Source organism: Macrobrachium nipponense, chromosome 17, assembly GCF_015104395.2.
Source record: "Macrobrachium nipponense isolate FS-2020 chromosome 17, ASM1510439v2, whole genome shotgun sequence".
In the NCBI taxonomy this organism is placed as follows: domain Eukaryota; kingdom Metazoa; phylum Arthropoda; class Malacostraca; order Decapoda; family Palaemonidae; genus Macrobrachium; species Macrobrachium nipponense.
Window position 1 is genome coordinate 28,788,915 of NC_087210.1, and position 20,627 is coordinate 28,809,541.

The following is a 20,627-nucleotide window of genomic DNA, read 5'->3' on the forward strand; positions in this document are numbered from 1 at the left end:
GTGGGAGACAAGCTCAGCTGCCAGAATCAGGTGACTGGGACCGAATGGTCTCTACACCCAGACGTGGCGGAAAGGCTGTTCGACCTGTGGGGGCGTCCAGTAGTGGATCTGTTCGCCACCCGGCACAACAGAAAACTTCAAATTTTCTTCTCAGTTGTGCCGAACCCATGGGCAGCTGCAGAGGACGCGTTCCAACATCCTTGGGACAACCTCGTAGTATATGCCTTCCCCCATTCTGTCTGATTCACAATGTCATCAGCAGGGTGCTGGTCACCAGCAATCTACGGATGATTCTAGTGGCACCCAAATGGCCTCAGGCTGTTTGGTATCCAGACCTGCTGGCTCTTCTCTCAGAGGCACTGCGAGAGATTTCCCCCATGGCGCAACCTGCTGTGTCAACCGCACGTAGAACGGTACCACCAGGCAGTACATTCCCTGTGTCTTCACGGCTGGCGGTTATCCACCATCTCTTGCGAGTGAGAGGCTTTTCTTGCTGAGCAGCAACAGAGATGGCTGGATACCTCAGACAGTCCTCTGCAGCAGTATACCAGGGAAAGTGGTGCATCTTCTGTGGTTGGTGTAGACGGGGTGTCTCTCCGCTCAGAGCCACTCTTCAGCAGGTAGCGGATTTCCTGGTTTTTCTTCACCGAGAGAAGCTCCTCTCTGTCTTTGCAGTCAAAGGATACAGAGCTGCCCTGGCCCTAGTCCCTAAGCTGTGAGGAGTTGATATTTCCTCCTCCATGGAAATATCTCTCCTAATGAGGAGCTTTGAGAGGTCTTGCCCACCCAGGGAACTCAGGCCCCCGGGGTGGGATGTGACTTTTGTCTTAAGGAGTTTGACTCGTAGACCCTACGAGCCTCTCCAGGAGTCATCAGACAGTGATCTGACCCACAAGACAGTCTTTCTGCTGGTGCTGGCATCAGCGAAGAGAGTAGGAGAACTTCATGGTCTTTCCTTTGATGTCAAACACTTGAGGGGATGGGAATCAGTTACTCTAAATTTCGTCACGGATTTTGTAGTGAAGACTCAGAATCCTTCAGTCCCTGATGCCTGGTTCAAGTCCTTCGCGATTCCCTCCCTAGAGGACTTCACCGGTAACGATACGGAAGAGATGCTGCTTTGTCCTGTTAGAGTTCTACGGCACTATCTGAAGAAAACTCGACACCTCAGGCCTGAGGGTCGACGCCTCTTCGTTAGCACCAGGGTGACCAAGAAAGAAGTGTCCAAGAACACTGTTTCTTTCTGGCTTCATGGGGTAATCAGGAAAGCATACGACTCTGAGAGGAGTGCCGACATCAGTACCTTTCATCCAAGAGCCCACGAAGTTAGAGGTATTGGTCCAACCCTTGCATTCCGCAAGAACTTGTTTGTTGCACAGGTGCTGAAGGCAGGGGTGTGGTCCAACCAGACCACCTTCACCTCCTTCTATCTTTGGGATATTGTCCATAGGTCCTTGAACACTTTTCCCTTGGGACCCATGGTGGCTGCTCAACAAGTTGTGTAGCTTACCCAGCTGCTTAACAGGACAAGGTTGCATCTCATCCTTGTGATATCGCATGAATGGAGAATGAATGAGAGTGTGACTGGCTGCTCCTCTTTCTCTTTCCTTCCATCTCCCTGTGGGCAGAGAGTAGCGGTCAACACACACTGGACAGGACAACGATGCAGGTGAGCCACGTAACTGAGCTCCATTCTATCTCTTTCATTAGGGATAGAAGCATATGTCCATCCCTTCCCTAGCAAGGGGGAAAGTGGACAGCAGTAAGAGACAAACCCAATGTTTTATATTAGGCTTCTTACTTAAGACATAAGTTCTTGCTTGCTATTCATAAGAGGTACGCATGCCTCCCTCTTATGAATTGGTCCAGAGGTCTGGCCACTGGTCCTGCAGTTATCACTCCAATTAGTTGGACAGAGGCTAGGTTCCCCCCCATTTGCTCTTATGACCAGGAAGGGAACCCAGGTTGGGCAAACACCAGTCCGTTTACAAGACTCAGATTCCTCCCACCAACAAGTGAGTCTTCCTTATGTAAAGGACCGATGGTTTGTATAACGTGTCGGAACAAATCACAGTTTTTAAAAGTAAATTGTATTTTTCCTAACTATAAACCTGAGGTTCTTTACATATAGTCCCACCTCATGCCACCCCTCACTCTGTTCCTGGGCTTAAAGCAAAGTGGAATGTTTACATCCAGTCGGGCGGGACTCCCAACCATCGGACAAGCAGTTACTGCCGAACTACCTTGTCATTAAATCTTACGACCAGTCTAGCTGAATAGTAGTTCCTTTGTAAAGGGCCTCAGGTTTGTATAGTTAGGAAAAATACAATTTACTTTCAAAAATTGTGATTTTCTGCAGAATGCTGGGTCTATTGTTGGTTAATTGTCAAAAGGGTGTTAAAAATTAAAGAGATAATCCAAGATTATCGGATATCACACGGTCACAAACTTAAACATATATTTAACCATAAGAGTAAAGCTTAGCCATACAAAGTCCAAAAACATGAATAAAACTGAATATATTAATTTTGTTGCTTATATTTAACTGCAACTTTTTTCATTATGAAGGCATCGAGTTTAAATAAACCATGAAAACTTCCATTATTTGACTTGATGAAACAAGATTCAGTGATATTCCTTTTAATTGTGTCATTACATGGGATTAAAGCTCTTGCTTGACTCCAGTTAATAGGATGATCTAAATCTCTCATATATATGAATAATGCATTCGATATTTCTCCAGTTCTCACAGTATAGTGATGCTGTTCGATTCATTGTGAAAGGGACTTTCTTGTTTGTCCGTAATATACTTTTATCACACTTGTTACATGGAACATCTTTTGGAGAATTTTTATTACTAAACTCTTAGCATTAATATTGCTGAAAACATTTTTTTGTACATGAACTTTCCTGTCAGATATATACTTAGCTTTACGTCTCTGACGTCACGACAGAATTCAAAACTCGCGGCACACGCGACAGGTAGGTCAGGTGATCTACCTTACCCGCCGCTGGGTGGCGGCTGTAAGAACCAATCTCCCTTTCCAGCCAGAATTTTTCTGTCGCCGGTGACGACTACACCTGTGGTTGTTACCTCCTGACAGCTTTATTCGATTCTCGTTGCCGTGGATTTATTTGGACTGACTTTCGGTGAAGTACCTGATCTTGTTGGCTTGGCATACGCATTTGTGGATTGTTTTTGGATATTGATTTGGATTTTTCTTTGATTTCAAGATGTCTGATTTAGAGGTTAAGAAATCTTCTATGTTTAGGGTGTGCACTATGGATGAATGCAAGGTGAGACTACCGAAAGCTACGGTAGATCCTCACACAGTTTGCTTTAAATGTAGAGGGAAAGAATGTTCTTTTGTTAACCCGTGTAATGAGTGTGAGAAGTTGGATGAGGGTGAATGGAAGGCTCTTTCTTCCTACTTGAGGAAGTTAGAGAAAGACAGGGTGAGAAAGGCTTCGTCTAGAAGTTCTAGTAAGTCTCGTATTAGCGAGGTAGAAGAAAATCCTGTTGTAGCATTAGAACCTTCTCCAGTTTCAGCTCCTGCGCCCTGCATCGAACCTAAGGATACGACTACGGAAGTGGCAATCATGAGAGCCACGATCCTTAGCATGGAAAAGAAGATTCGTTCATTGCAAGGTAAGAGTAGTGAAGGTGAATTGTGCAGTGACCCCAGTGCAGTGGAGGGTGCGTCTGATCGGCTCCTTAATGCTTCCAGGCCTAGACCTCTTCCAGACTCCCAGTCCCAGTGGAGGAGGAAAGTCAACAGCCGCTGGAAGGTTAGGGAGAACTCCCACCGATCAGACGTCCCCTCGGTAGATCCTGATGTTCGTACCCAGGCTGCCCTTGTTCGCGCGAAGAAGGAGGTATTGCGCCAATGCTTCTCTTCTTCTTCCTCACCTTCGCCTAGACGAGGATGGAGCGCCTCGGATTCTTCGCGACCGCTGAAGAGAGCCTGGAAGGCTCCTGGCGCCTTTCCTTCCAGCCCGGAAGTTTTTCCAGAAGAGCCGGAAGTAGAGATCAAGAAACCCAGGAGGGAGCAGGAGTTCTCGCCTCTTAGTAGGCTTCGAGCCTCTTCTCCGGTGGAGGATTTTGCAAGATCTCCAGCTCGAATTCTTGCGGGGCTGCAAGCGCAGATTTCGGCGCTGGCGGGCTCCTTGGCAGGAGGACACGCGTTCGGAAGACGTCTCTCTCCCGGTCAAGAAGTCTAGGATTCCTTCGCCTGTGATACCTTCTCAGTCGGAGTCGGTTCTCTCTCCTGTATCAGCGGATGGAAGGAGGCGCTCTTCCCTCGGCAGACGCTTGTCGTCTTCCAGGCGTCAATCGCCCAAGAAGCTTTCTCCTGGTGACTACATTTCTCCAGTAGAAAGGGATCTAGCGCCTAGTAGGCGCTCGTCTAAAGACAGGCGTACAGCCTCGTCTTCTCGCTCCTTTCCGAAGATCCTTCATTCTCCGGATAAGAGAGCCTACTCTTTAATGGATTCGTCAAGAGACAGGATCTCGCCTTTTGTTAGGCGCCTTGAGCCTAGTAGGCGCTACTCCCCAAGTAGACGCTCTCCCGCTCCCAAGCGCGGTGCGGAAGATAGGCGCTTTTCTCCCGATAGGCGCGGCTCTCCTATTAGCCGCTCTGTTCGGGACAGGCGTGTAGAGCCTGAAAGATATGTCTCTTCTGGGAGACTACCTTTTGAAGAGACACACAAGTCTAGATCGAAGTTTGTGGAGCATGGTAGACGCCGGTCTCCTAGTAGGCGACCTTCTCCAGGGCTTCGCTCTCCTGTAAGTAGGCGCCAAGAGCCTAGTAGGCGTTCGCCTCATGGTAGGCGCAGCTCGCCTGGCAGCCGCTCTCCTTTGGACAGGCTCATGGATCCTGTTAAGCGCCTTGAGCATAGTAGGCTCTCCTCTCCTAGCAGGCGCTCCCCTTTGGAAGCCCGGGATTTTAGGAGTAGTCTTAAGGATCAAAGAGTACGCACTCATCAGAGTAGGAAGGACTCATTCGAGAGGAGCTCTCCAGAAGCTTTGGCTTCCCCTGATAGGCGCCAGACTGCTACTACACACTCTCTAGACAGACGCACCTCTTTAGAGAAGTCTAACTGCCCTCGTAAAGAAGCGGAGGGTTCTTCAGTGGATGAAGTTGAACCTTCAGAAGAGGATTTGGTGAAGGACTCTTCAGTTTCGTCCTATAAGATCCTTACAGATCTCCTTCTTCAAGAGTTTGGAGACTCCCTTACTCCCGTCGCTCCTCCGTCTCCTCTCTCTTTATTCTCGACTTCGAAGAAGACGAAAGTTTCCTCTTGTGTGAGGATGAAGCCAACCATCTCAATGAAGAAGGCTTTGAGAGGTTTTGGTGATTGGCTGCTTTCTAACCTTACCTTACCTTACCTTACAGACCTTACAGTTCGTTCGGGTTGCCCCAGGTCCCTCAGTGTGAGGCGCCTCTAATGTCTACCAGAGAGTTGCTAGTACATCTTCCGGTATATTTTGCATCTTCCAATCTTGGATGGTCTGGGATGCAGTTTAGATATTTGTCGAGCTTATTCTTAAACACATCTACGCTCACTCCTGATATATTCCTCAGATGAGCTGGCAACGCATTGAATAGACGCTGCATTATCAATGCTGGTGCGTAGTGGATTAATGTCCTGTGTGCTTTCCTTATTTTTCCTGGTATAGTTTTGGGCACTATTAATCTACCTCTGCTTGCTCTTTCTGATATTTTTAGTTCCATGATATTTTCTGTTATTCCTTCTATCTGTTTCCATGCCTGAATTATCATGTAGCGTTCTCTTCTCCTTTCTAGACTATATAATTTTAAGGATTGTAGTCTTTCCCAGTAGTCTAGGTCCTTAACTTCTTGTATTCTAGCTGTAAAGGACCTTTGTACACTCTCTATTTGTGCAATATCCTTTTGATAGTGTGGGTACCATATCATATTGCAATATTCAAGTGGACTACGAACATATGTTTTATAAAGCATAATCATGTGTTCAGCTTTTCTTGTTTTGAAGTGCCGTAACAACATTCCCATTTTTGCTTTACATTTTGCCAACAGAATGGCTATTTTGATCATTGCATAACAGTTCCTATTCATCATCACACCAAGGTCTTTAACTGCTTCCTTATTTGTGATTGTCTCATTATTAGGTCCCCTATATGCATATAGCTTTCCTTCTCTGTCTCCATAATTTATTGATTCAAATTTATCAGAGTTAAATACCATCCTATTTACCTCTGCCCAATCATATACTTTGTTAAGGTCTCTTTGTAGAGTGTTCCTATCTTCATCACAAGTAATTTCTCTACTTATTCTTGTGTCATCAGCGAAACTACTCGCTACCGAATCCTTAACATTACTGTCTATGTCTTCAATCATAATAACAAACAATATTGCAGCTAGCACCGTACCTTGTGGCACACCGGATATTACCTTGGTTTCATCCGATTTCTCATCGTTTGCAATAACTATCTGTTTTCTGTTGTGTAAAAATTCTTTTAACCATCTTCCTACTTTATCTACGATATTGTGTTTTCTAATTTTCTTTGCTAATATATTATGGTCTACTTTGTCAAAAGCTTTTGCAAAGTCTAGATAAACCACATCTGTTTCATTTCCGCTTTTCATATTTTTGAATATGTTCTCACGGTGGACTAACAGTTGGGTTTGTGTACTTTTTCCGGGTACGAAACCGTGTTGTCCTATATTAAACAAATTATTTTTTATTAAATGTTTCATAATATTTTTCTTCATTACCCTTTCATACACTTTCATAATATGTGATGTTAGACTCACAGGCCTATAATTACTTGCCTCTAGTCTTGATCCACTTTTGAAAGTAGGGGTGATATATGCTAATTTGTGCTCATCATAAATCTTGCCTGTATCTACACTTTGTCTTAATAATATTGCAAGTGGCTTTGCGATAGAATGAACTACTTTCTTTAACAAAATAGCAGGGACTCCATCCGCCCTGCAGCAGCTCCATTTTTAATTTCATTAATTGCCTGCACAATATCAGCTTCATTAATTTCTATGTCAGCTAAATATTCACTATTTTCGTCCCTTACTTCTATATCATTATCTTCATTATCTATTCTAGGGGTGAATTCTCTCTTATATCATTCTGCCAGTATGTTGCAAATTTCCTTTTTTTCATTCGTTAATCTCCCTTCAATTCTCAGAGGGCCTATTTCTATTCTTCTTTTATTCATCTTCTTCGCATATGAGTATAATAGTTTGGGGTTTTGCTTGATATTTAATAGGGTTTTTTCTTCCAAGTCCCGTTTTTCATTTTCTTTTGATTGTATAATCTTTTGTTCTGCATTTTCTTATCTTACTTTTAGTTCTATAACTTTCCCATGCATTTTTTTCTTTTGCAAGACCTTTTTTCCACTTTCTGATTTTCTGGAACAAGATCCTTCTGTCTCTTGGTATGCATGAATGATGTTTACTTTTCTTCTTCGTATATATTTATCCACTATTTTCTCCAATATTTTTATATAATATCTCCGTATTTACCCTTATGTCATCACTACGAAATGTTATCCCAATCTTTGTTTAATTCTTCATTAATTTCTGACCATTTTAATTTTTTATTTTTTACTGTAGAAAGTTGTATTTTCCATATCCTTCCCACTTTTTCATTTCTTGCTTATCTCTATTTTCACTTGCTTTGGAATGAACTGTTTAATTCTATGACATTATGGTCCTGAAATACTCGCATTATAAACTATTATTTCTTTAACATAATTCATCTCGTTCACAAATACTAGGTCTAAAGTATTTTCCTTTTCTTGTTGGCAGGTGATTTATTTGTTGAAGTTTTGTATTCTAGTAGCATATCTAATAGCTTTTCAATTGCCTCTTATCTTCTGCACTACTATTACTCTCGTTTTTTATATGTATAAGTACAAACCACAATCTCCTATTCGTTCTTTCCATTCTACGAAAGGAAAGTTGAAGTCACCAGATAGGAGAATAGTCCAGTCCTTGTGATTTCTACATATATCATCCAATTTTTCAATTATTAAGTCAAACTTTTTAGTATTAGGAGGTCTATATATTACTATGTTCATCAATTTTTCAGATTCAAATTCTACCGCTATTAGTTCACAGTTCTGAGTTACTATATTTCTCATATATTTTTCCTTGTTTTTTGTCTTTCCCATATATTGCGGTTCCCCCTTGATTCCTATTTTTTCTATCTGATCTATAAGTTTGGAACCCTTTTATTTGATCATCATTCCCAGTCTCTTGGGATACCAAGGTTTCACTTATATTCATTATATCTATTTTCTTTTCATTTTTGGGTTAGTTCTTCTAAGTTACTCTATTTTTCGTTTTGAGTTACTCGTAACTAAACCCTGCGCATTCATCACTATGATGGTTTGCGTGTTTTCTCTTCCTTCATTTAATAATGGTAGTAATAAGGATTTTCCCATGCTCTTTCCTCCGTTCTGGTATGTTGTTCTTTTTTTTCATTTCCAGAAATTCTGACATTAAAAAATCCAACTTTTCCATAATATTTGATCTTCCTTCATCATAATTATTCATTTTGTGTCTGAATCTGCAATTTTCTCCGTTTCTGCAATATCCTCTTGCATAATAAATACAGTTATTATCTCTTGAGTAGAATTTCGGAGCTGATGCTTTGAAATTTTTTGCTGACACCTCTGCATATCTCATTGGTTGGTTTGCTTTTCTCTTTTACCTGATATTCTTGATTTCTCTCTTTATTTTGTTTCTTTCTTATTTTGGATTTTATTACTTGGTTGGTTATTTATTTGATTATGATTCATGGCTACAGGGTGCATATATTTGCATTTTTTTTGTCGAACTTACATCCTTTTCCTTCTTTTAGGTTTTTACATATTTTTGGATGCAGATCTCTGCAATCATCCCCATAGCCATCTAAGTATGGCACATTTACCATATATTTCATAGTTTTGACATACCTTAGGATGTTTGTAGTAACATCTTTCTCCAAATCTGCAATTCCCTCTTTTCAAAAGGTTGCAGATTTTGTCTTTCTTGTCTATTTTTCCTCTTTCCCGTCATTGTGTAGATCTGGGTAGAGCCTCTTCGGATTTGCTTTTCTGTTGTCATATCGTATTTATTTCTTCGTAGTATGCTGCTTTATTGCCTCATATGTAGTATCAATGAGTATCTCTGCATCCATACTTATCTTGTTCTTTGTTTTCCTTATTTTTTTCTGTCATTCATTTTTGTTTACTTCTCCTTCCGTTTTCCTCTTCTTTTTCTTCTTCTTCTTCCTCTTCCTCTTCTTCTTCATCCTCAACTATTTGTACATTCAATCTTGATTTAATAACATTGTCTATCCATGATAGACATGTTGAACAAAAAATTCTTGTATCTTTTCTCAAATCTTGCATTACCTCAGCACACTGTGGATGGGTCGGAATGTTGCATGCAGCACATTTTCTGATTAGGTTTTGTGGATTGACTATGCTATACCAAACCTTACACAGTTTGCATGCTTTTGGCATTCTTTTTCCTAATGCATCAATTAGGATATTCACAAGATTCACCTTATTCATTTTCTTTGTCGGAATATGTTGGTTTATGTATATTTTCTTTATGAGTCTCTTGACTACTTGGATTTTATTTGGAACTTCTTCAATTATTTTCAAGATGTTTTCATTAGATTTTGTTCCAGTTTGAAGGATTATATCCTTCTAATATATCTATGAATGCTTTTGTATCTTTTTGGTTAGGACTGTTGCTGATTTCATAGATGAGAAATGCCAGTTCCCTTCCTGCTACCTCATCGTATTGCGAATCCGCCAAGCAAGCTAAATTACGCCACCTCTTCCCGCAGTTGGAACTTACTGCCATCTTGTTCTGATTTCAGTATTACACTTGATAAACTAACTTAGAAGACGCTTTATCTAAGGAGGAGAAAGGGAAGACTGTGTTTTCTTTCCCTCCTTCCAAGCTTACGGGCAGACTAGGGTTTTGGTACGAGTCTGGAGAACCCCTAGGCCTGGGTCTTCCTTCATCGGCGGATGCGGACTTCTCTTCACTGGTGGATGCAGCACGACGCCCTCCGGCTCTTTTGTCTGCTAAGACTATACCTGGGCTATGAACGAGCTTGACCACCTGTTGAAGGAATGTTCAGAGTCTTGGAAGTCTTCAACTTCCTTGACTGGTCTTTGGGGGTCTTGTGGCTAAGAAGACTCAGAACCCGGATGCTATTTCGCCAGAAGATCTCAACAGTGTTCTAACGTGCATTGATAAAGCAGTTAGAGATGGATCGAGCGAAATAGCCTCCCTGTTTGGTGAGCAGGGATCCTTAAGAAGAGATCAGTCTTCTGCTCTTTTTCTGACAAAGTCTGTATCGCATGCCCGAAAGCGCCTCGCTTCTGTATTCGCAGCTCTCGCCTCTGCTATTTCCGAAGAAGATAATCCAGGACATCTCAGGATCTATCTCTGCGAAGGCGACTCAGGACATGCTCGCGCAGTCGGCACGGAAGCCTAGGACCTCCTTCCAGACGAAGACGAAGAAGGAGACTCCAGCTAGACAGGAGCCCTTTCGAGGGGGCCCTCCTTCTAGAGCCGCTACCTCGAGAGGTAATAGACCTTTCAAGAGAGGTAGATCCTTCTCACGCTCTTCCAGAGCTAAGAAGTAGGGAAGTAGTCCTCCAAACACCAGTAGGTGCCAGGCTTCTAAGATTCTCGGAAGCCTGGGCAAAGAGAGGAGCGGACAACTGGTCCCTCTCAATTATCCGGAAAGGATACCTTGATTCCCTTTACGGAATAGAACCACCATTGACGACGACTCCGAGGAGTTGGTGGCCAGGTACAGGGATCCCATCATGAGCCTTGCTTTAACACAAGCAGTGGAACAAATGTTCGAGAAAGAGGCTATAGAGCTAGTGAGCGACCCTTGCTCAGCGGGCTTTTACAACCGCCTTTTTCTAGTTCCAAAAGCCTCAGGAGGATGGAGACCGGTTCTGGATAAGCGCCCTGAATTTCTTTGTAGAAAAGAGGAAGTTCGCCATGGAGACGACATCCTCAGTGTTGGCGGCCCTTCGTCCAGGGGATTGGATGGTGTCCCTAGATCTTCAGGACGCTTACTTCCATGTGCCTATCCATCCTTCTTCAAGGAAGTACCTCAGGTTCATGATGGGAGGAAGGATTATCCAGTTCAGGGCCTTGTGCTTCGGCCTTTCGACAGCCCCTCAGGTCTTCACAGGCCTAATGAAAAATGTAGCAAGATGGCTACACTTGGAGGGAGTCAGAGTGTCCCTTTACTTGGACGACTGGCTAATCAGAGCCAAGTCGCAGTAAAGATGTTTGGAGGACCTACAAAAGACCCTTTTCATGGCAAGTTCTCTGGGACTTTTGGTGTACTTTCAAAAGTCTCAGTTGATCCCCAGTCAAGATCGTATCTATCTGGGGGATTCGGATGGCTTCTCTGGATTTTCGGGCTTTTCCGTCTCCAGAAAGGATAGCCCGAGGGTCAGAGAAAGTCAAAGCCTTCCTAGAGAAAGACGTATGCACAGCGAGGGAGTGGATGAGTTTGTTGGGGACACTCTCCTCGTTGGAGCAATTCCTTTCTCTAGGAAGGTTGCACCTCAGACCTCTCCAGTTCTTTCTACATCGAAACTGGAGGTGTCGTTCGCAAAACCTAGAGTTCTCCTTCGAGATCTCAAGGGAAATCAAGAAGGACCTCTCTTGGTGGGCCAACCCTCTCAGGTTTGCAGAAGGGATGTCCCTTCACATTCCGAACCCCAACCAAGTGTTGTATTCCGATGCCTCGGAAACAGGTTGGGGAGCAACGCTCGGCTCAAGAGAAGTGTCAGGCACCTGGAAGAAGGAACAGGTGACCTGGCACCATCAACAAGAAGGAGCTGATGGCTGTTTGGCTAGCTTTGAAAGCTTTCGAGCCCCACGTCCTAGCTTCAGCAGTACAGATCAACTCGGACAACACCACGGCCCTGGCTTACTACTCTCTCTCGTAGTAGCCATCTTGCTTGGTGAGACGTACCCGCGTGAAGTCAACATAATCAACAGATATCACAAGTTTAACATACGACTAGAATTTGAGAAATATCTAGAAGTGTTCGTGAACTATCGGTGATAAGATTAGTGTTAAAATATAGGATAAGCGTCTTCTAAGTTAGTTTTTATCAAGTGTAATACTATAAATCAGAACAAGATGGCAGTAAGTTCCAACTGCGGGAAAAGGTGGCGTAATTTGGCGTGCTTAGCAGATTCACAATACGATGAGGTAGCAGGAAGGGAACTGGCATTTCTCTCTATGAAATCAGCAACAGTCCTAACCAAAAAGATACAAAAGCATTCATAGATATATTAGAAGGATATAATCCTTCAAACTGGAACAAATCTAATGAAAACATCTTGAAAATAATTGAAGAAGTTCCAAATAAAATCCAAGTGGTCAAGAGACTCATAAAGAAAATATACATAAACCAACATATTCCGACAAAGAAAGTGAATAAGGTAAATCTTGTGAATATCCTAATTGATGCATTAGGAAAAAGAATGCCAAAAGCATGCAAACTGTGTAAGGTTTGGTATAGCATAGTCAATCCACAAAACCTAATCAGAAAATGTGCTGCATGCAACATTCCAACCCATCCACAGTGTGCTGAGGTAATACAAGATTTGAGAAAAGATACAAGAATTTTTTGTTCAACATGTCTATCATGGATAGACAATGTTATTAAATCAAGATTGAATGTACAAATAGTTGAGGATGAAGAAGAAGAGGAAGAGGAAGTAAGAAGAAGAAAAAGAAAAAGAAGAAGAGGAAAACGAAGAGAAGTAAACAAAAATGAAATGACAGAAAAAAACAAAATAAGGAAAACAAAGAACAAGATAAAAGTATGGATGCAGAGATACTCATTGATACTACATATGAGGCAATAAAGCAGCATACCTACGAAGAAATAAATACGATATGACAACAGAAAAGCAAATCCCGAAGAGGCTCTACCCAGATCTATACAATGACGGGAAAGAGGAAAAAATAGACAAGAAAGACAAAATCTGCAACCTTTTGAAAAGAGGGAATTGCAGATTTGGAGAAAGATGTTGCTACAAACATCCTAAGATATTTGGTCAAACTATGAAATATATGGTAAATGTGCATACTTAGATGGATATGGGGATGATTGCAGAGATCTGCATCCAAAAATATGTAAAAACCTAAAAGAAGGAAAAAGGATGTAAGTTCGACAAAAAATGCAAATATATGCACCCTGTAGCCATGAATCATAATCAAATAAATAACCAACCAAGTAATAAAATCCAAAATAAGAAAGAAACAAATAAAGAGAGAAATCAAGAATATCAGGTAAAAGAGAAAAGCAAACCACCAATGAGATATGCAGAGGTGTCAGCAAAAAATTTCAAAGCATCAGCTCCGAAATTCTACTCAAGAGATAATAACTGTATTTATTATGCAAGAGGATATTGCAGAAACGGAGAAAATTGCAGATTCAGACACAAATTAATAATTATGATGAAGGAAGATCAAATATTATGGAAAAGTTGGATTTTTTAATGTCAGAATTTCTGGAAATGAAAAAAAGAACAACATACCAGAACAGGAAAGAGACATGGGAAAATCCTTATTACTATCAGTATTAAATGAAGGAGAAAACACGCAAACCATCATAGTGATGAATGCGCAGGGTTTAGTTACGAGTAACTCAAAAAGAAAAATAGAGTACTTAGAAGAACTAACCCAAAATGAAAAGAAAATAGATATAATGAAATATAAGTGGAAACCTGGTATTCCCAAGAGACTGGGAATGATGATCAAATAAAAGGGTTCCAAACTTTATAGATCAGATAGAAAAAATAGGAATCAAGGGGGAACCGCAATATATGGGAAAGACAAAAAACAAGGAAAAAAATAAAAATATATGAGAAATATAGTAACTCAGAATGTGAACTAATAGCGGTAGAATTTGAATCTGAAAAATTGATGAAAACATAGTAATATATAGACCTCCTAATACTAAAGAGTTTGACATAATAATTGAAAAATTGGATGATATATGTAGAAATCACAAGGACTGGACTATTCTCCTATCTGGTGACTTCAACTTTCCTTTCGTAGAATGGAAAGAACGAATAGGAGATTGTGGTTGTACTTATACATATAAAAAAGAGAGTAATAGTAGTGCAGAAGATAAGAGGCAATTTGAAAAGCTATTAGATATGCTACTAGAATACAACATTCAACAATAAATCACCTGCCAACAAGAAAGGAAAATACTTTTAGACCTAGTAGTTTGTGAACGAGATGAATTATGTTAAAGAAATAATAGTTTATAATGCGAGTATTTCAGACCATAATGTCATAGAATTAACAGTTCATTCCAAGGCAACAAGTGAAAATAAAGATAAGCAAGAAATGAAAAGTGGGAAGGATATGGAAAATACAACTTCTACAGTAAAAATATAAAATGGTCAGAAATTAATGAAGAATTAAACAAAGATTGGGATAACATTTTCGTAAGTGATGACATAAGGGTAAATACGGAGATATTATATAAAATATTGGAGATAATAGTGGAAAAATATATACCGAAGAAGAAAAGTAAACATCATTCATGCATACCAAGAGACAGAAGGATCTTGTTCCAGAAAATCAGAAAGTGGAAAAAAGGTCTTGCAAAAGAAAAAAATGCATGGAAAGTTATAGAACTAAAAAGTAAGATAGAAAATGCAGAACAAAAGATTATACAATCAAAAGAAAATGAAAAACGGGACTTGGAAGAAAAAACCCTATTAAATATCAAGCAAAACCCCAAACTATTATACTCATATGCGAAGAAGATGAATAAAAGAAGAATAGAAATAGGCCCTCTGAGAATTGAAGGAGATTAACGAATGAAAAAAAGGAATTTGCAACATACTGGCAGAACGATATAAGAGAGAATTCACCCCTAGAATAGATAATGAAGATAATGATATAGAAGTAAGGGATGAAAATAGTGAATATTTTAGCTGACATAGATATTAATGAAGCTGATATTGTGCAGGCTATTAATGAAATTAAAAATGGAGCTGCTGCAGGGCCTGATGGAATTCCTGCTATTTTGTTAAAGAAAGTAGTTCATTCTATCGCAAAGCCACTTGCATATTAAGACAAAGTGTAGATACAGGCAAGATATATGATGAGCACAAATTAGCATATATTACCCCTACTTTCAAAAGTGGATCAAGACTAGAGGCAAGTAATTATAGGCCTGTGATCTAACATCACATATTATGAAAGTGTATGAAAGGGTAATGAAGAAAAATATTATGAAACATTTAATAAAAATAATTTGTTTAATAAAGGACAACATGGTTTCGTACCCGTACCCGGAAAAAGTACACAAACCCAACTGTTAGTCCACCGTGAAAACATATTCAAAATATGAAAAGCGGAAATGAAACAGATGTGGTTTATTTAGACTTTGCAAAAGCTTTTGATAAAGTAGACCATAATATATTAGCGAAGAAATTAGAAAACACAATATCGTGGATAAAGTAGGAAGATGGTTAAAAGAATTTTTACACAACAGAAAACAGATAGTTATTGCAACGACGAGAAATCGGATGAAGCCAAGGTAATATCCGGTGTGCCGCAAGGTACGGTGTTAGCTGCAATACTGTTTGTTATTATGATTGAAGACATAGACAATAATGTTAAAGATTCGGTAGTGAGTAGTTTCGCAGATGACACAAGATAAGTAGAGAAATTACTTGTGAGAAGATAGGAACGCTCTACAAAGAGACCTTAACAAACGTTATATGATTGGGCAGAGGTAAAGATAGGATGGTATTTAACTCTGATAAATTTGAATCAATAAATTATGGAGGACAGAGAAAGAAAGCTATATGCATATAAGGGACCTAATAAACATGAGACCATCACAAATAAGGAAGCAGTTAAAGACCTTGGTGTGATGATGAATAGGAACATGTTATGCAATGATCAAATAGCAACTCTGTTGGCAAAATGTAAAGCAAAATGGGAATGTTGTTACGGCACTTCAAAACAAGAAAAGCTGAACACATGATTATGCTGTATAAAACATATGTTCGTAGTCCACTTGAATATTGCAATATGATATGGTACCCACACTATCAAAAGGATATTGCACAAATAGAGAGTGTACAAAGGTCATTTACAGCTAGAATAGAAGAAGTTAAGGACCTAGACTACTGGGAAAGACTACAATTCTTAAAATTATATAGTCTAGAAAGGAGAAGAGAACGCTACATGATAATTCAGGCATGGAAACAGATAGAAGGAATAGCAGAAAATATCATGGAACTAAAAATATCAGAAAGAGCAAGCAGAGGTAGATTAATAGTGCCCAAAACTATACCAGGAAAATAAGGAAAGCACACAGGACATTAATCCACTACGCACCAGCATCGATAATGCAGCGTCTATTCAATGCGTTGCCAGCTCATCTGAGGAATATATCAGGAGTGAGCGTAGATGTGTTTAAGAATAAGCTCGACAAATATCTAAACTGCATCCCAGACCATCCAAGATTGGAAGATGCAAAATATACCGGAAGATGTACTAGCAACTCTCTGGTAGACACTAGAGGTGCCTCACACTGAGGGACCTGGGGCAACCCGAACAAGATGTAAGGTCTGTAAGGTAAGGTAAGGTAAGGACTCACTCTTTCTCCCTGTACTAGACAGCAAAAGAACTTCTGCTGTGGGCAGAGGAAAGGAAGATTTGTCTCCTTACCAGGTTCGTACAGGGAGAAAAGAACGTCAGAGCAGACCTCCTAAGCAGGAAAGATCAAGTCCTGCCTGCAGAGTGGACTCTTCACGAGGATGTTTGCCAGGACCTGTGGAAGCTTTGGGGCAAGCCTCATATAGACCTCTTCGCCACAGCCAAGAATGCGAGGATAACCAACTACTGCTCTCCGATATCGGACCCGAGGGCAGTGTCGATAGACGCTTTTCTACTAGATTGGAAGGGTCTAGACATGTATGCTTTTCCTCCATTCAAGATACTGGGGGAGAGACTAAAGAAATTTGCAGAATCGGAGGCAGCAAGGATGACGCTGGTAGCCCCGTTCTGGCCCGCACAAGTATGGTTCACAGAGGTACTGGAATGGTTAGTAGATCTTCCGAGAACATTACCACAGAGGATCGATCTGCTCAGACAACCCCACTTCGAGAGGTATCACAAAAACCTCCCCGCTCTAGATCTGACTGGCTTCAGACTGTCAAAAGTTTGGTCAGAACGAGAGGCTTTTCTGCAAGAGTTGCAACTGCTATCGCAGCAGCAAGAAGGCCCTCTACCCTTAGAGTCTACCAATCGAAGTGGGACGTCTTTCGGCGATGGTGTAGGAACCATCACTTTTCCTCTTCTAGTACCTCTGTGACCCAAATAGCAGACTTTTTACTTTTCCTTAGGGAAGAAAGTGAATTGGCGGTATCAACCATTAAAGGCTATCGTAGCATGCTGTCTGCAGTGTTTAGGCACAGAAACTTAAACATTTCAGAAGATAAGGACCTTCATGATCTAATAAGATCGTTTGAAACATCCAAGAAGGTTTCTCCAGGGATTCCGAGTTGGAATCTGGATGTAGTGCTACGTTACCTGAGGTCCACTAAGTTCGAACCGCCTCAGTCTGCCTCGTTTAGAGACCTCTCGAGGAAGACATTTTTTCTCATGGCATTGGCTTCCGCAAAGAGGGTTAGTGGAACTCCGATGCAAACCACTATCTAGAGACGTCAAAAATTACGTATGAAAAGTTGCTTCGGGTTAGGCCCGTACGTATCGGCGGATTCGGTGCTGGGGCAGGGAGCTGAGACATATCCTTTGTAGTATATATTTTCCCCCTTGTTAGGTTGTAAGTTTTTGGTTGTTTGAAAGAACATGCGGGTAGGCATGTTTTTCATTTCGTAGTTCTAACAATGATTAGATTGGTTAGGTGATCGGTTTATGTTTGAGCTCCTTGCAATGATAGTGGTTAGGTTCTGTCATATAAGTGGGCGAATCCCCGTTGACAGATCCTGCTCGGATTCTATCAAGCAAGCGGATAACCAAATCCCTTTGATAGACCCAAAGAGTCTGTCAGCTGTAGGTCACGCCCTCGCTGAAGCTCTTAAGGCAACGCAGACTCATAGACAGTAACTACGAAGTCTTCTGCCTAAACGGGTAAGAACCAAGGTTGTATTTACATCCTACAACTAGTGTTGTTTTCCCCTTTTTTCCATATTTATATTGCTGTCTCTTTCCTTCCACCAAGGGTGTCAATCAGCTAAGTATATATCTGACAGGAAAGTTCATGTACAAAAATGTTATTGTTAGTATACAATAAGGTTTTGTACATACTTACCTGGCAGATATATACGATTGATGGCCCGCCCAGCCTCCCCTCAGGAGACAGGTGGAAGGAAAAATTCTGGCTGGAAAGGGAGATTGGTTCTTACAGCCGCCACCCAGCGGCGGGTAAGGTAGATCACCTGACCTACCTGTCGCGTGTGCCGCGAGTTTTGAATTCTGTCGTGACGTCAGAGACGTAAAGCTAAGTATATATCTGCCAGGTAAGTATGTACAAAACCTTATTGTATACTAACAATAACATTTTAAAGCTTATTCTTCTTTCTTTGGCAGGTGAATTTGAACCCTTCTTGAGAGCCTACTTGGATAAATTCAAGTTCAAATCCATTACATCAGACACATTCAAGGATTTCCTTCTGGAATATTTTGCTGATAAGAAAACTGTATTAGAAAAGGTTGACTGGAATTTGTGGTGGCATACTCCAGGGATGCCTCCTCATAAGCCTGAGTGAGTATAGCAAAATCATCAAGTTGATTCAGGGAAGTTTATGTTAGACCTTAATATTTTAATGGAATGTACTGTATAGAAAAAAGTGTGTAGTTCTTTAGTTATTACAGCTAGGCGAATTTTAGCTAAAAGTTACTGTGCTGTATCAAATGTACTGAAAGTTTTGTTTTATCTAAAATTAAAAGGTTCCTTCATAGCAAATGTGTGGTTTCAGGTAAGTTTGATTTAACATAGCATAAGCATTATGATTAGATTTGTAATTAGTGTACTGCGTACACCTAATTTCATTTAAAGTTACTGTACAGCAATAATGTGTTTTTGTTATAAAATCTCTTTCTTTCATGAGTTTGCCTTCTGCCCTAAGTTTTTGGAGCTAATATAAGAAGTGCACATAACATTTACACTCATCTTAAAAGTCAACATTAATCAAAGAATTCTTTAATAGCAGCGTTAAAATATGACTGATGCATAGGCAAATTAGTAACCATGTTTAGTTATGTAAAGAAATTGGATGGATCATTGGACATTAGTTGATGTAGATTAAGAATGCAAAGGTTTGTTGAGTAGATTCTTTAAACCATATTTTGATTATGAAGTTTATTATGTATTTAATATATAGAAAGGCTTTGATATGTGGAATTCATCATTAATTTATTAATATTTTTCCCTTGCAATTTTAAAATGTGAGAAATCCTGCTTTGATAGTGTTCATGTAGAGTTGCATAGTAATTGATTTTTGGTATTACAGTGCAAGTTCTTTTAATACTGCTTATTTTTTAACCCTTCCCCATCATTTTACATATGCCTAATTCTACAGTTGGCTGCTCCTTGGACATACACTGAGAAAAATGTTATCTTGGCCAGGTGTTCCTCTCATTAGTAATAGTTGTAGTAATTAATTGGTTCCATGTTTCTGTCAAGGAAGCAACTATTTTGCTCCCATAAACTGTTTTCACAATGAAACTAGTTTCTTATATTACATCCTTTACACATAAAATAACCTTTAATGTTCTAAAATGGACAGGTGCTCAAAGCAAAATATTTCAAAGAAAATTATCCAGCAACGAAGCTTGGCCAACGCCCATTGTCTTACTGATATAATACTAACCTTGATGTTGGAATTTTCATGCTTTATTCTTAAGTCTACTTAATTTACTTGATAAAATAAGCAACTAAAATTTATTAGAAATTTATTATGTATAAAGATACCAACAAATTTTGTTACCCGCTTGTAGTAGGGCTCTCAGTTTGTTTGTCCCAGTATATTGCGAGGGCTAGTAGGAATGTCTTGTCATTTTGATCTGGAGATGAGGTATTTGAACATTGCTGAAACCTGATTGGTTGGTTTGTTCTAGGTTTCAGTGGCTTAGGATTTTGAATTCAGGCAATACTTACAAAAAACTGGTTTTGGTTTGTTGCCATGTTTTGTTGGGTGCATACATACGTACATGTAATTCATGTTCCTTGGATTATTTCAGATGATTTAATTTTTTTCTTTTAATGTTTCTAACATCTTTTATGTTCATTTCAGTGACATTAGCTGTTTAAAGATGCTGGAACTCATTATATCCTACAATTATGGATAGCCTACTTCTGCAAATTTTGATTGTGATTAAGAAGTTTTTACTTTAAGCGGTAATTGCATTCTTTAGTTGAAAATGTTTTTCCTGTGCTTTAGTGTGTATTTGGAATTTTTCTGGTGTTCATTATGGTAACAATTTTGTAAGTTCTGCCAATTTTTCAAGATACTGAATCCCCCCTCTTACGTCCTACAATTATAAGGGCCAAAGAGGGAAATCACGGTTTT

General features: G+C 40.1%; 1 protein-coding gene across 3 annotated transcripts in view; it reads left to right on the plus strand.

Annotated features, from left to right (window-relative positions):
• Nucleotides 1–20,627, plus strand: part of LOC135196154 (leukotriene A-4 hydrolase-like) — a 159,211-nt gene that overhangs the window by 86,309 nt on the left and 52,275 nt on the right. For all 3 annotated transcript variants that reach the window (XM_064222716.1, XM_064222717.1, XM_064222714.1), the window contains one exon: nt 18,646–18,820. In XM_064222716.1, coding sequence (XP_064078786.1) covers nt 18,646–18,820 — 175 coding nt within the window. The remainder of the gene's footprint in view (nt 1–18,645; nt 18,821–20,627) is intronic.